The sequence below is a fragment of the Capronia epimyces genome (genome assembly GCF_000585565.1).
Source record: "Capronia epimyces CBS 606.96 chromosome Unknown aczIQ-supercont1.3, whole genome shotgun sequence".
Classification (NCBI taxonomy): Eukaryota; Fungi; Ascomycota; class Eurotiomycetes; order Chaetothyriales; family Herpotrichiellaceae; genus Capronia; species Capronia epimyces.
This window is the reverse complement of record NW_006912906.1, coordinates 1,835,984-1,848,789: the sequence shown is the minus strand read 5'-3', so window position 1 is coordinate 1,848,789 and position 12,806 is coordinate 1,835,984. Positions and strand designations below refer to the sequence as shown.

The 12,806-nt window shown below is 52.1% G+C and overlaps 5 protein-coding genes across 5 annotated transcripts; 1 reads left to right on the top strand and 4 right to left on the bottom strand.

The window, feature by feature from the left end:
* Positions 1 to 92: 92 nt before the first annotated feature.
* A1O3_03938 (uncharacterized protein) lies at positions 93 to 1,091 on the bottom strand (the record flags this gene model as incomplete). The annotated part of the gene is made up of 1 exon (XM_007734070.1): positions 93 to 1,091. One exon carries the CDS (start codon positions 1,089 to 1,091, stop codon positions 93 to 95), a length of 999 nt encoding a protein of 332 aa, XP_007732260.1.
* Positions 1,092 to 1,648: 557 nt separating this feature from the next.
* A1O3_03937 (uncharacterized protein) lies at positions 1,649 to 2,122 on the top strand (the record flags this gene model as incomplete). Its single annotated transcript, XM_007734069.1, has 1 exon — positions 1,649 to 2,122. The coding sequence occupies one exon, from the start codon at positions 1,649 to 1,651 to the stop codon at positions 2,120 to 2,122; it is 474 nt and encodes a 157-aa protein (XP_007732259.1).
* A 522-nt stretch (positions 2,123 to 2,644) lies between these two features.
* On the bottom strand, positions 2,645 to 3,033 carry A1O3_03936 (uncharacterized protein; the record flags this gene model as incomplete). Its single annotated transcript, XM_007734068.1, has 2 exons — positions 2,645 to 2,898; positions 2,946 to 3,033. 2 exons carry the CDS (start codon positions 3,031 to 3,033, stop codon positions 2,645 to 2,647), a joined length of 342 nt encoding a protein of 113 aa, XP_007732258.1.
* A 5,199-nt stretch (positions 3,034 to 8,232) lies between these two features.
* A1O3_03933 (acetoacetate decarboxylase) lies at positions 8,233 to 8,997 on the bottom strand (the record flags this gene model as incomplete). The annotated part of the gene is made up of 1 exon (XM_007734067.1): positions 8,233 to 8,997. One exon carries the CDS (start codon positions 8,995 to 8,997, stop codon positions 8,233 to 8,235), a length of 765 nt encoding a protein of 254 aa, XP_007732257.1.
* A 1,390-nt stretch (positions 8,998 to 10,387) lies between these two features.
* A1O3_03932 (uncharacterized protein) lies at positions 10,388 to 11,753 on the bottom strand (the record flags this gene model as incomplete). The annotated part of the gene is made up of 2 exons (XM_007734066.1): positions 10,388 to 11,325; positions 11,396 to 11,753. The coding sequence occupies 2 exons, from the start codon at positions 11,751 to 11,753 to the stop codon at positions 10,388 to 10,390; spliced, it is 1,296 nt and encodes a 431-aa protein (XP_007732256.1).
* Positions 11,754 to 12,806: the final 1,053 nt, after the last annotated feature.

Sequence of the window (12,806 nt, the reverse complement as noted above, 5' to 3'; positions counted from 1 at the left end):
AAGTCTAGCAAGTCCAAGAAGACACGGACAGATTGCAGGTCGCTGACTGTTGCGGTTGCAGTTAGCTGTCTGCCGAGCATCACTTGCAGGCCTCAGGCATTTGCGACCACTTCAGCATAATGACCTGCGAGGCTCACGATCTGCTCTTCGTAGCTCTTGAACTTGATCCCAAACGTTTCCTCCGTCTTAGTGGCATCGAAGGGCATTGGCAACGATTTCAGAGACCCGCCGAGAGGAAAGACGCCTTTCTTGACTTCTTCGGGAAAGTGTTTCTTCACGATATCAATCGCATCATCCCATTCCACGGGCTTGTCGCCGCGATAATCGACTCCAAAGTTCCGATTGCCTTCAACCCCGGAGTCCAGTGCAGCTATGTGGACAAAGGCAACATCATCAACGTGGCAAACTTTTGCCGGGAGTCCGTCCGGATTGTGCTGACCCATGACGGGGATCATCGGTAAACTGTTTGAACCCGACAGGACGCTTTTTGGCGTGGTTGCAAGTTCGTTCTTGCCCACGACAAAGGTTGGCATGATGTTGACAACGGTGAAGTTGGGTTTTTCCTTGGCAATGAAGTCACGAGTACGATTGTATGCCAGTTTCTTGCTTGCGATATATGCGACAAAGTCGTTGTCATATGGTCCATGGGGATCCGGCTCGACATTGTCGGCTGTGAAGGCTCGTGGTTCTGAAGGCAAGGCTGCTACTACAGAGGAAGTGATGACGACTCGTCGAATAGAAGGCTGTTTGAGAGCGGAACGGAGGATGCTCAGAGTGCCCCGGATGGCTGGCTGGATGATGTGTGCCTCGACGTCATCAGTGGGCTGCTGAATTGGAGATGCAACATGAACGATGAAGTCCACATCAGTGACTGCCTCATCGAACGCACCATCCTTTCCAATGTCAGGGACGATGACGAAGGAGAGTTGAGCGAGGTATGGTTGAGAGGACTTTGCAGCCTTGAGCTCGGCAATCTTCGCTTCTGATCGAACGGAGGCCCGGACATTGTAGCCCTTCGACAAAGCCTCGATCAGAACCCGGTACCCAACGTGACCTGTACCGCCCGTCAACAGAATGAGTTCGCCAGCCATCTCGAAGGTCCGAATAGCACTGTCGATATCGTCAGGAGGTTTGCTGCGCACTAGAGGCCCTCTTCAGTCGGGAGCTCTTTCAAGGATAATTGTCGATCGACAGACAATAGGTGCACACAACGCAGCCATGTTAGATTTATATACAGTAGCATCGACCCCGTGGGAAACTCCCATACCACTGAGAATCATTGCTCGAGTACGGAGTATACTGTAAGCGTTACCAAGCTCAAGGATGTTTAGTGATCAATAACCAGCTCCGTATGGTAATATGGAGTACTTGTCCCTATAGTATGGATACGGAGTACCGCTGGCACCAAGTTGAGCGAAGACTCGGACGAAGACTCGGACAAAAACTCGGACGGAAGAGAGTCTTGGCGTTCCTGAACGTCTAAACATGAACATCTGGCCGTGGCGCGTTACTGCTGACGTATCAAACCACGCTGCTCCTTCCTGGAAACGAGGGCTTGCGGCTGAGTTTCGGGTTTCCTTTCGACGCAAGTATCCCACGATTTCCAGGGCTTGTCTACATCGGCGCTTCTGCGAGGCCGTCCACTGCCATGCTCCCCCAGGCGGAAATCGACCGACTGAACCAATTTCATACCGGCCATTTTCCCGGCCAACCCATTCCAAATCTAGTCGAATCCCACCCACACATCCCTGAGGAGGTGGAAATAGATCAAAACAATCCAAGTGATGGCGGTGACGGACTAGGTTACTATGAGGATGGGGCCAAGAGGACCCTCACAGATGAGCAAATTGAGATGTTCCGACATTCCGAGATCCAGCGCTTGCTGAACGAGAGACGGGTGACCAGAGAGAAGGAAAAGAAAGAAGAGAAGCGAAGATTAAGGAAGGAAAGAGGCACGGAAAGACCTGGCGCCGTTGAGCGCAGGAAGCGCCGTTTCGATGATCAACCAGATTCCGTGCAGACGAACATTGACACTTTGATGTACGACGACGTCCAAGACCATAATGCAGAGTCAGATCGGGCGTCAAAGAATTTCATGTGGCCCAAGATCGGATCGGATTAAACATTGACTGCCTTTTGAGCTCCTCAAGTCCGGCGTTTCTTTGGCCGTCACATCCTGATTGCAAATTTCGGCCAGTCCTGACCGATCGCAACGTTGCTCAACAAGACTTGCGCCGAAGCTGGAGCCCGCGGCTGATCAGTAAGTACGCTTCTATTCCTTCGCATGTCGCCATCTTATAATGAAGAATATCTTGTATCATCCTTAGCCTGAACTGGGTCGGAAGCAGCCTCGGCCTAGCTTGATGATTGCTTCCGTCATTGACTCCCATTGTGTTGAGCTTATCTTCTCTCTGATTGTTCAATCCATCCTGCAAATTTTCTGTGAGCAATTGTTGAGAAGATGCTGACCGTTTCAATCAGAAAAGTTCTTTTGAATCCTTTCCAGGCAGGAGCGCATCTTCCGGTCCCCCACCGGTCCCCCACCGGAGTCCCTCTGGTCCACTGTGTCTGAGAACACCCTTCTTAATGTGACAGCGTTATCCAGTCGAACAGTCTTCCTCGCGCTTGACCTCACAAGTATCCATTAAGGTCGCGTTGGTGGCTTGGTCGAATCCTCTTGGAGATTGGAAAGTCCTTGCGGATCCAGGTCCAGCTCTGCTGGAGACACTTCAGGTGTTGCCATGCTGGCAGGATAGGATTGGTGGAGGCAAGCGGTGTCGGGTGAAGCTGCCTCAGCAGACTGCCCTTCTTTGCTGTCGGCGGAGTGGCTGTTGCTCTCTACTTGCGGCTGCTCATTGGTGTCACTCTTCGACCTGGCTGTGCCAGCTTCTGAACATGCTGGTTTCTGTTAATCCTCGAACAACCCGCGGAGATTGTACACATACCTTTCCACCAGGTTTCCGGATTATCCTTGCTAGCCAGGCTCGCAGCTGCTGTTGAGCCCCCTATCTCTGCCTTGGTTGAATTCGACATATTTCAGCTTTAACACCGTCCTCAAGGTGAGATACGTTTGCCAGCTAGTTGTGAAGAACATGCAGCTGTTGAGATGCATCTGCATTGAGGACAACACGAGAGCTGTGATTTGCTTTATACTAGAGGACAACGACTGCACTATGGGGAGAAGTTCCGCTTTAGACCAGAAAGACCCTGGCCCCGAATGGAGGTAGAGCATTCTCTTTGAATCTCGAAAAAATAACTCGATTTAGCCACGGTTTAGCGGATTCTAGTGGAAGCGGTCCGCAGGCCCCTGCAACCGCCAGGCCCTAGGAGGAGGAAACAAAGGGAGATAAAAGCTGGAAAGGGGGCTAAGGACGTGAGTCTTAGGTGACCAGGGTTCGATGCATCAACGCAGGCCCTATACTCCGTACTGTGGAGGCAGAAGCAAGCGGACATTGTCTTCGCTCTCAGTACACGATTCCAGACGATCAGCCGTGCACGGGCTGAATGAGCTCTTTACGCCGACATGGGGGAGCTGCTGGATTTTGCTTGCTTGGGCTCCATCTTCCGACTGCCTGTCACTGCTAGGTCTACGAGAGCTATTGGCCGATTACTGTCCCAGAGTCAAACTTTGGAAGAGCTAAATCGCAGATGGTCTCGGCTGTCACTGATCCAACTTCGAGGATGCCGGCTCGGCTGCAATCTCACACCTGCATATCGATCTGACGTCCCTCGAGGGGCCGACAAGTGTCCCATTGCATCCCAGCGATGCCACATTCGCTTCACAGAATGATCCTTACAGTTCTAGGAACAAATGTCAATTACTTGCACAAATTTCTTAGTGCCCAGGGCGACTCAGCAGCGACCGCTCGTATAATCCAAAGGGCTGGCGAGTGGCTGACGGGCATTGGACTTTCACAAAGACCAAGTGGCCTCCCTCCACCCTGGAAAATGCCAGTAGGGTGTTCCACACCACAAACAATGAACTAGTCGCCTGTCCTCAACTCGAAAACTACGATAGAAAGCCAGCTGGTCAGACTCAGGGTCACTTCCTGAAACCACAATGTTTCGGTTTCTGCACGGGCTGGATCGGAAGCTCGCGAATCTCATCTTCCAGAATTACCGTCATCATAGCTGTCGGTGCACTTAGCGCCGTCTGTGGCGTGGCCGTCAGAGGTTGGAGAGCGGTCGCAGTATGGTTGCATAAAAGGCCGCGTTGTGGCTGCGGGGCGGGTAATGAAGCACCGGACGGTCCGTTTGACAGATGGCCTTTGTTCTGAGTACTGTCGCATATACGAGAAAGTTTGGCAAAGGAACTAATCATGAGTAGATGAAGAAAGAAGCTACTCAGGACGAGCCGACTCTCACTCAGTAAGACATTTGACCAGCATGTCATGTCAGTACATCCGGCCCTCACCGACTTCTTGCATGAAACCTGCTAGTCAAGAATGAAAATGGGATTCCTTGTCGCTACGAGAGCATGCTTCCGCGAGATCCTGCCACCACACCAGCCCATGAAGAGTTTGGGGTCGGGCCGGTCAATAGAGAGGGGTGCCACCTGTCAGAAAACCTGCTCTGGCAATCGAAAACAATGGCTGACAGGGCTTGCTCGGAGCCGGACAAGCGATATTGCGTTTCCACGACTCTCCCATCGTCCACGACCCGCTCGCAGAGAGACCTCGCCCAAAAAAATGAACATTATAGAATGTTGCTGCTACCTGCATCTTCCCTGACAACCCAACCCCTGCAGACTGCAGGGTGCAGTAGTCTCCTGCCTAGGGTTGGTTGCCTTCTGTTAACCTGGGCCTCGTGCCGCTGGACACCATATCGGCAAGCTTCTTTAGGGGAGATGCTAGCTGGAAATGACTGTGATTATGGCTTCACTTGAGATGACTCAAGTTTGCCCGATTATGAGGATCTCGCAAAGAGGTGAGGCGAGGCGGCCGTCTCACTGGCTGAAGTCCCATTAAGTCGTGCAATATTGTGACGCCTGGCCGAGAGTTCGTGGAGATTTGGGCCACAGCACGTCCCTCCTGCCGAGCGCTGTACGCCATCCCCTTTTGCGTATATCCCGCTCCTCAACCACTCCCTCCACAATCAATCCTTCCACCTTTCGCAGGAAGTCGTTTTGCCACTTTGTCTCCCTACCTTGAGAATTCTGGTCTTGCAGATCCTCGATTGGGTAGGGCTTTCAAGGCTGCTTTCCCTCCCGTTCTTTGTTTGATGCTCGATCTGCCCAGTACCGATACTTAGTTGGAAGGATCAGGCTGCGTCCTAATATCCCTAGCTTATCGCTCCGTCCTTGTGTCTATTTCGCGTCGACTGACTGCAGAAACTCCTTACAGTCTGGAGCGGGCTTAGAACACTCTTCGTGATGTGATGTTGTTGGGAAGAGTAGCTGTCTAGAAGATGATGAAGCTGGGAAAACTCATGAGCAGCATGGTTTGGAAAGAGACGACTTTGGGCTCTAGTTACAATGGATGTCAGGATATTCACAGCCTCTACAGTTGAGTCTGTTGAGAATCACGAGGTTTTCTTATTCTACTTGCTTTTCTCCGACTATTGAAGATCATGCGTGTCTTACCGCCGTCTTTACAGAGAACCGATACCAAACTACCACCCGAGTGTGGTTTCCCAGCTCACGACAAATTCCCCATCTGATGTCTCCGGTCACCCACCCTGGTACGAAACATGAACCACTCAAATCCACAAAGCACACTTGCCCCGTCAAAATGGCATGTCCCAAAGTCCCAAAAAAGAGGAAAAAGGGAGGATTGCACCTAAATAAGGGTGGAGAATTCACAAAAAAAAAAGAATATCTTCCGGATCCAGGAATTGAACCAGGGGCTTCCGTGTTTCAATTAGATGAGAGACGGAGATGTTGACCACTACACCAATCCGGATGGTTAATTTGAGAAGGAAATTGGCGAGTTTGAACCATATACCTTGAATTCTTCGAGTGTCATCTGGCAAGGCAGGCATCACAGCATTCACTACCAAGATCGCGTTGGGCACTTAATCAAATGCCCTCTATGTTACAACCCCCGCCCCTTGGTATAAGTCACCGTTGCTTCAGCCCACTCCGGCTCCTCCACGTCTTCCCCGGTGTCTACTTTCCAATCTTTCGTCCAGTGGCATCATCGATGCAGCTGACCGCAGGCAGAAGACCCACTACGCCACCTAAGCACCATTCACGCACAGCGCCGACGACAGGACAAACATGCACACTCCCTTTAATCCTTACTTGTCGGTGAGCTAGTCGCAGAGAATCGAAAACTCGATCGCCGCTCTCCTCTATCACTCAGTTAGTTGATCTTCCTCTTTTTCGATACATCTTTTACACGAAACCTATCCACGGTTACATCTGCGGAGGAGAGCACTTGTAGAGTTGCTCCCGATCGGTGTTTGAGGCTCCGCACTGGTCACGGAAGTCAAGATCTCATACACAGCTCGGTAGAGCAGGGAAGGTATCCCCACACTGTTACAGAAAGAGGCCGTGCATGCTTGGTCTTGCTGCTGAAGCGTATCGAGGATGTACACTACACATCTTCATGTTGGCGCCGGCCTTGTTCCATGACAATGTAGGGGACGGGTGCATTCCACTGCCCGTTGTCTTCAGCTTCGAGCGCAAATATCAACAGCAGCACACCTCGGCTCAACCCTCAAGGGGATGTTCGTCGAAAAGCATGAGTGAACTGTACAGGAAGGGGTGGGTGCGCTAGGTCACGGCAACGGGGACTTCATCGGGAAACAATTCATTTCGTCAATGTTGGTTGAGCATCCCGACGACAAGGTTGCCCGAATCCGTCGGCCGGCATGATTCTTGGTTTCCTCGACGTCTGCTTCAATGAAGAATGCTTCAGGATGAACAAGCTACAAAAGCCTCTTTGTGATTCTGGGTCGCGGCACGGAGGCCCTCTGGTTCACTGAAACCCTCTTAACTTTATCCTGCAATAGCGCAAAGCAATGGAGCACAAGCTCAGGGCTGTAGCTACGAGAGCCGTTTGCCAGTGTCCCTTTTGTTCGGGCCGTCTCCTATGTAAGCGATGCCCCGGACATCAGAGCAGATGAGCGGAGAGATCAGCCTCTACACAAAAAGGGAGCATTGCAACTACGGGCTAGCATTTGGCGGCAACAAGACCCGTAAACTGAAATACTTCATATCCGTAGGGGTGTGACGCTCTCGCGAGCATAAAAAAAACGCTCTGTCGCTTTGACCTAAAAGATTGTGGCCCAATGAGGAAAGCTATGTTGCCTCCCTGCCGACTTTTTTTTTGACGGCAAGAGTCCAAATCGATGGCATGTATGATCTCTAAGAAATTGACGAATTCACAGGAATTCAACCTAGCCAAATTGAAATTGAAATGGAAAACAATGGTACCTTGCACCGATTCACATCGGCCTGGCCAGGTCCTGATGCTACCATCCATACCTAGTTCTATTCCAGCAAGCCTATAGAGAACGTAACTTGCAAAGAAGAAAGAAATCGGCACAGCACCAAATAAACTGCGAAGGAAAATGCAAAAAAGAACATTTAACAATGAGCTCCGAACGTGGTTCGAACACGTGACCTAGAGATATTTGTAGACGTGACTGCAATCTCTCGCTCTACCACTGAGCTATCGAAGCAGACTTTTGTCGAACTCAATTTCACGCACTTTTTTGGAGTATTTAAATTATGAGTCTTCTTTTCTTGGCAAATCGGTCCACAGTGGGACCTATAGCGGCAACGCCCATAGTCCAATCCGTTACTTAGGTCCCTTTGTCGCCTCAACTAAAGTAACTATTTTTAAGCATTTTATCTGTATCCGTACATACAATCTTTTCTATATCTGAATCTCGGGCCGCGATCTATACCTGCCTACAATGATACACACTACTAACGCGCCTCTTCTTTTGGGAGTTTCGTAGAATTCAACTCTTTTTTCCTTGAACAACTATACCAAGATATTTTCCGTGTCGGCATCTGCAGATTCGGTTTCGGCATTTTGAGTGCGCTCATCTCATCGACCTGCCACAAGGCAAAAATGCCGGGATAGCATCAGTTGCCCATCGGGTTTGCTGAGGACAATGTATCCGGCACTGTCCCCGCTGCCGCAGGTGCTCGCCAACCAAAAGAGATAAGGGACAATTCATTTCTTTTGATTCGCGCTTCTTCACATATCGGTGCTGGGACTGGAGCTAGAGCTGGAGATCTTCTCTTCTTTCTTCCTCGCTCTGTCTTTCTTGGATTCCTTATAGTGGGAACGTTTCCTTGACCGGATGAAGGATAGCGGAGGCATGACGGATCATGGTTGCGCCGACGTAGCGCAGCACCTCGAGCTTGTGGATAGGGTCGAAGGCCGAGACGTTGAACAAGCCCACCGACGGCTCACCCGTCCACACCTCTCCTTCAAGGACTTCGAAGACGGCAGGGACGAACTCCCGCAACGCTGGCGGCTGGCCTGGATTGCAGCTCGGAATGGAGCGCAGATGCAAGCTGGCGCGAGGAGGCGACCGGAGCGGGCCCAGCTTCTGCACCTTTCTCAGCGGTTTGAAGCCGAGCTCGGCGAGCTTGCTCCCCTCCGGTCTCTCGACGTGGCCAGAGATGAATCCTGAAGGTTGGGCGACCATGGCCGACGGATCCCACACCACCTTCCCCAACACCTTGGGAATGCCGTACTTTTCCCGTCCCGAGAAAATGGCCGCCTGGTTGTTGAGGATGAGCTCGAGAGTGTACGGGTATTTGACTCCTCGGTATTCCACCTCCACCGTCGCCACGAACTCGTTGTACGCGCCGATCGGGCTCATGCCGTACTTGTACAGCGCCAGTGTGACGAGTGGTTCTTGCGCCAGTTCCAACTCCTCGGGAACAAGGTCCTTGACGTTGTCATACTTGGTCTGATATTGAACATAGAGGCACTCAATGTCGGAAAACTCGTCCACCCCCGAAGGATAGGGGGGAGAATAAAGTGGAATGGCGCCGTGGTTTTCCTTGGTCCTCAAAGTCCCCGACGGCATGATGGGCCTGCGTTTGCAATCGCCAGCTTCTCGCACAACACAAACTCTAGTCCGACTGGATGTTCTATGGTTGTTTGAGCGTCTCAGAATGTGAATGAATGGAAATAGTTTCGTTGTAGACTTTGACACCACCCTGTTCGACCACCTATCTATATAAGTATGGATACTACTGGGCACGCAAGCACTCCGGCATCGACTTTACTTTAAAGTCCGAGACTTCCGAAAGGCTACATACCTCACTACGAGGCAGCCGAGGGAGGTTTCCTTGCACCCTGGTGTCACTAAGTGGCGTCGTGATGACAATTTCATGCTTCATGCGAGGGCGGAAGACGAGGAAGAGGCGGGGTAGAATACCTGTACAAGTACGTATGCAGAGATAGTAGTTGAGACGGGTGATTTTGCGGTGCCGCTTTTTCTTGAAGTCGGGTTTGGGCGATTTTATCGATCCCGAGAGCCGACGCCGGAGAAAAACCGATACCTGTAGAATGGCCACCGGATGTTGGATTTGAGATCTATGGCGCCGAGTCGTGAATCGAATTACGATCAAAGACGGGCAAGGGACGGCATTCCGACTCTGGTGGTCGGCACTTAACTTTAGAGACTGGGAGGACAAGAAGACTCCACGAGGGCCACACCGCATAAAGGGAAGAGACTCAACCCCGCAACGAGAACGACCAAACCATGGCATGAAGTCTCTCAGGGCCAGGCGTACTGTATAAGGCTGTCATGCCTACCTAGGTTCGCGATGGCGGAATACAGGACTCTCATGATCGCAGGTATTGCTGGTACTGGTAATGTTGGGTGATGACCGAAGAGTGTCTCATCAGACGAGATGATACACGACTCGACTTCCGTGGCCATCGTGTCCCATGATCCCTGGTATCGTTCGAGCAAGACAGGGAGGCTCGTCCTGTTCGAAAACGTATGCCCTGCCGGTGTCTCCTTTCTCCTTTCTCCTTTCTCCCTGCTCCCTGCTCCCTTGTCTGCCATATTAGAGGTGACTAGTAGTACTAGCGGGGTACCCGATTGACACTAGGACAGTGCTTATGTTAGTTAGACAACTTAGTGAGAGAAAATGCGACTCTAGTGGCCCGGCTAATTGCAGATTCATCTCACTTTAGGGGGACTCGCGCGAGCGATTGACGGTGCGGGCCGAGCCGAGTCGGAATGACCTACTTGTACCAGCAGTAGTTCTTGCTGCTATTACTCTCGCTGCTACTCTTACTACTGATACTGCCAGTGCCAGGAAAGGACCAAAGTAGCATCAGCTTGCAATTGCGGAAAGGTGTTGATTGCTACTGAATCCCGAAGGTAAGTTCTCCAATATGCTGCCGGACACAACTTATCCTGTATCCGGACGGAGGACACCCACTAGACATCAGACATCCTCCTACGTCAATCTCTGAAGGAATGCCAGCGAAGCAATAGTCATGGCGTCTCCACCGGTTTGGAGCGTTGGATGAATGGCGGGCGCAAAGTTGGGGCTGTGGTTGATTGGGACCGTGTCCAGCTTGTTCACTGCGGCAAGTGAGTCCCACTTTTGCTGGTCGATGCCGCCGAACAGCCAGAAGTAATATGGCTTGCCGATCGAGGAGGCCAGAAGGCTGAAGTCCTCACTTGCCAGGCTGCTTTTTGGCGCGACGATGAACTCCTGCGCAAAGTAATCTTGGAACACCCGCCGCAGCCGGTCGTCCACCGGTGCAGCATTGGCCGTGACGGGAAGGCTCATGTGATGCTCGATCTGGGGCGGCTTCTCACAGAATCCGGCGCTACATTCCGCCTCGATCGTTCTCCTGACGTGGTCTAGGACGAGAAGTCTGACCTCTTCGCTGAGGGTCCGGATGTTGATGGTGAAGAATGCACGGTCACAAATCACATTCTCGGCCTCGCCGGCGTGAATGGACCCGACGGTGATGACGGCCACTTCGTCGGGAGGCACCACGCGGCTCACTATCGTCTGCAGCCGAACCACAATATGGCTGGCAATCACAACAGGGTCGATACAGCGGTGAGGCATGCTTCCGTGGCCGCCCCGGCCGAAGATGGTGACTCCGAGGCTGTCAGATGAGCTCATGATGGGACCTGCTTTGGACGCCACGATCCCTGCTCGGATAGGAGCTACGTGTTGGCCCAGCACCATGTCGGGAACGGGGCAGTCGTGGCGATTGCCATCGAACAGCCCGTCCTTGACCATTCCAAGCGCACCGTCGCCTGCCTCTTCGGCAGGTTGGAAAAGAAAGACGATGGTGCCAGACCAGTATCTGCGAGCACGGAGGAGTGTCTCTGCGGCGATCAGCAGACACACCACGTGGAAGTCATGTCCACAAGCTATCAACGAGAAAGTTAGCCGTGGCTCTGCCCGAGGAATGATTGACGCTATGCCATCGCCATCACCTACCATGCATGACGGGGGTCTCCTTTCCATCCGCACCGAGCTGCCTTTTGTGACTGGCATATTCAAGATTGGTCCGTTCTGCCACCGGCAGAGCATCCATGTCCGCCCGGAGCAGGATGGTCTTCCCCGGTTCATTTTTCAGAATGGCGATCAATCCATGACCGCCGATGTTGGTCCGGATTTCGAATTCGTCACTGAGATGCTTGAGATGGTCGACAATCAAAGCCGCTGTTTGGGATTCTTGATGCGACAGCTCCGGATTCAAGTGGATCGTTTTGTACAATGACTCGTACACCTGCAAATCCGGTCGGAAGGTCTTGATAATCTCCCTTGACGATGGCGGCTGCTCGGTAGAGGACATGATTCCGCTGAATCCGGGGTTGCGCGTGGCTAAGGCTTGGATGGGTTGTCAACAGTGGCATGTGGAAGCTCTGCTGTTGATACGAAGATCAGACCCGAAACATGGAACATGCCAACACCGGGCGAGGAGTGCTGTCTCCCTCATGGCAAACCACTGGGCTGTGGCTTTCTTCTTCTGGCCATGGTCCGTCTCAGAATTAGTCGACTGTCTGGTGTCCGTGCGCAAGTCAGATCATTCCCGTCTCGCCTAATAGAGTTGCCCACGCATCGTCTATCGATCAGCCAAGGACCAAAGCGGCATGGACAGCCAATGGCCCAGCTGATAAGCGGTCTGTGTGCAAAACCGGTACGGTATACACGTAAGCGTGGTTCGGAGCCAAGGAGACTTATTAATCTTGCAGCCTCCTTCGATCGATAGCTCACTGAGTTACCGTTTCGGCGGATACCAATGTTCTCTCTACTCCACAATTCAACTCCACGGCTTCTGTCACCCAGTCAAACCAAGCTCCTCCACGTCCCTTCGGGAGGGCAACTCCCGCCCATCAGCGAGACCAATTACTGCCTTGAATCACCTTCTCTGGTCTTTGAATCGGGAGTCTGGCGACAGGGAATATCCTCCGGGGGTAACACCTGGCGATGAGAGGGTGTTCTGGGTGTGCGTGTCTTTTCCAATGGACTCCCGGAGGACCACGCAAAGTGAAAGTGGCGTCCAAGCTCCAAAACACAAATAAAGTTTCTATTCTGGGCATTCAGCTGGCATGAAGCTACATCTCCCAACCACCAATATTGAAAAAATACGGCGGTGGGGTTTGGTTTCGACCTCTCCCACGTAAGGTTTTGACAGAAACACTTCATCTGCGATCAGATTGGTCGAACGTGGCCTGGACCGTGTTCTTGCCGTCTCTCCCCAGATCCGTGCCGTATGTCTCTTCTCTTGCCAGTGTGAGATGTGAGATATCTTTCGGTACGGATGGGGTATCTGGAGCATTGACCTCGGGTCAAGGCTTACCAGTCAGTGGTAGGTCGGTGCCGAGACTACTTCCCAGCTCCCACC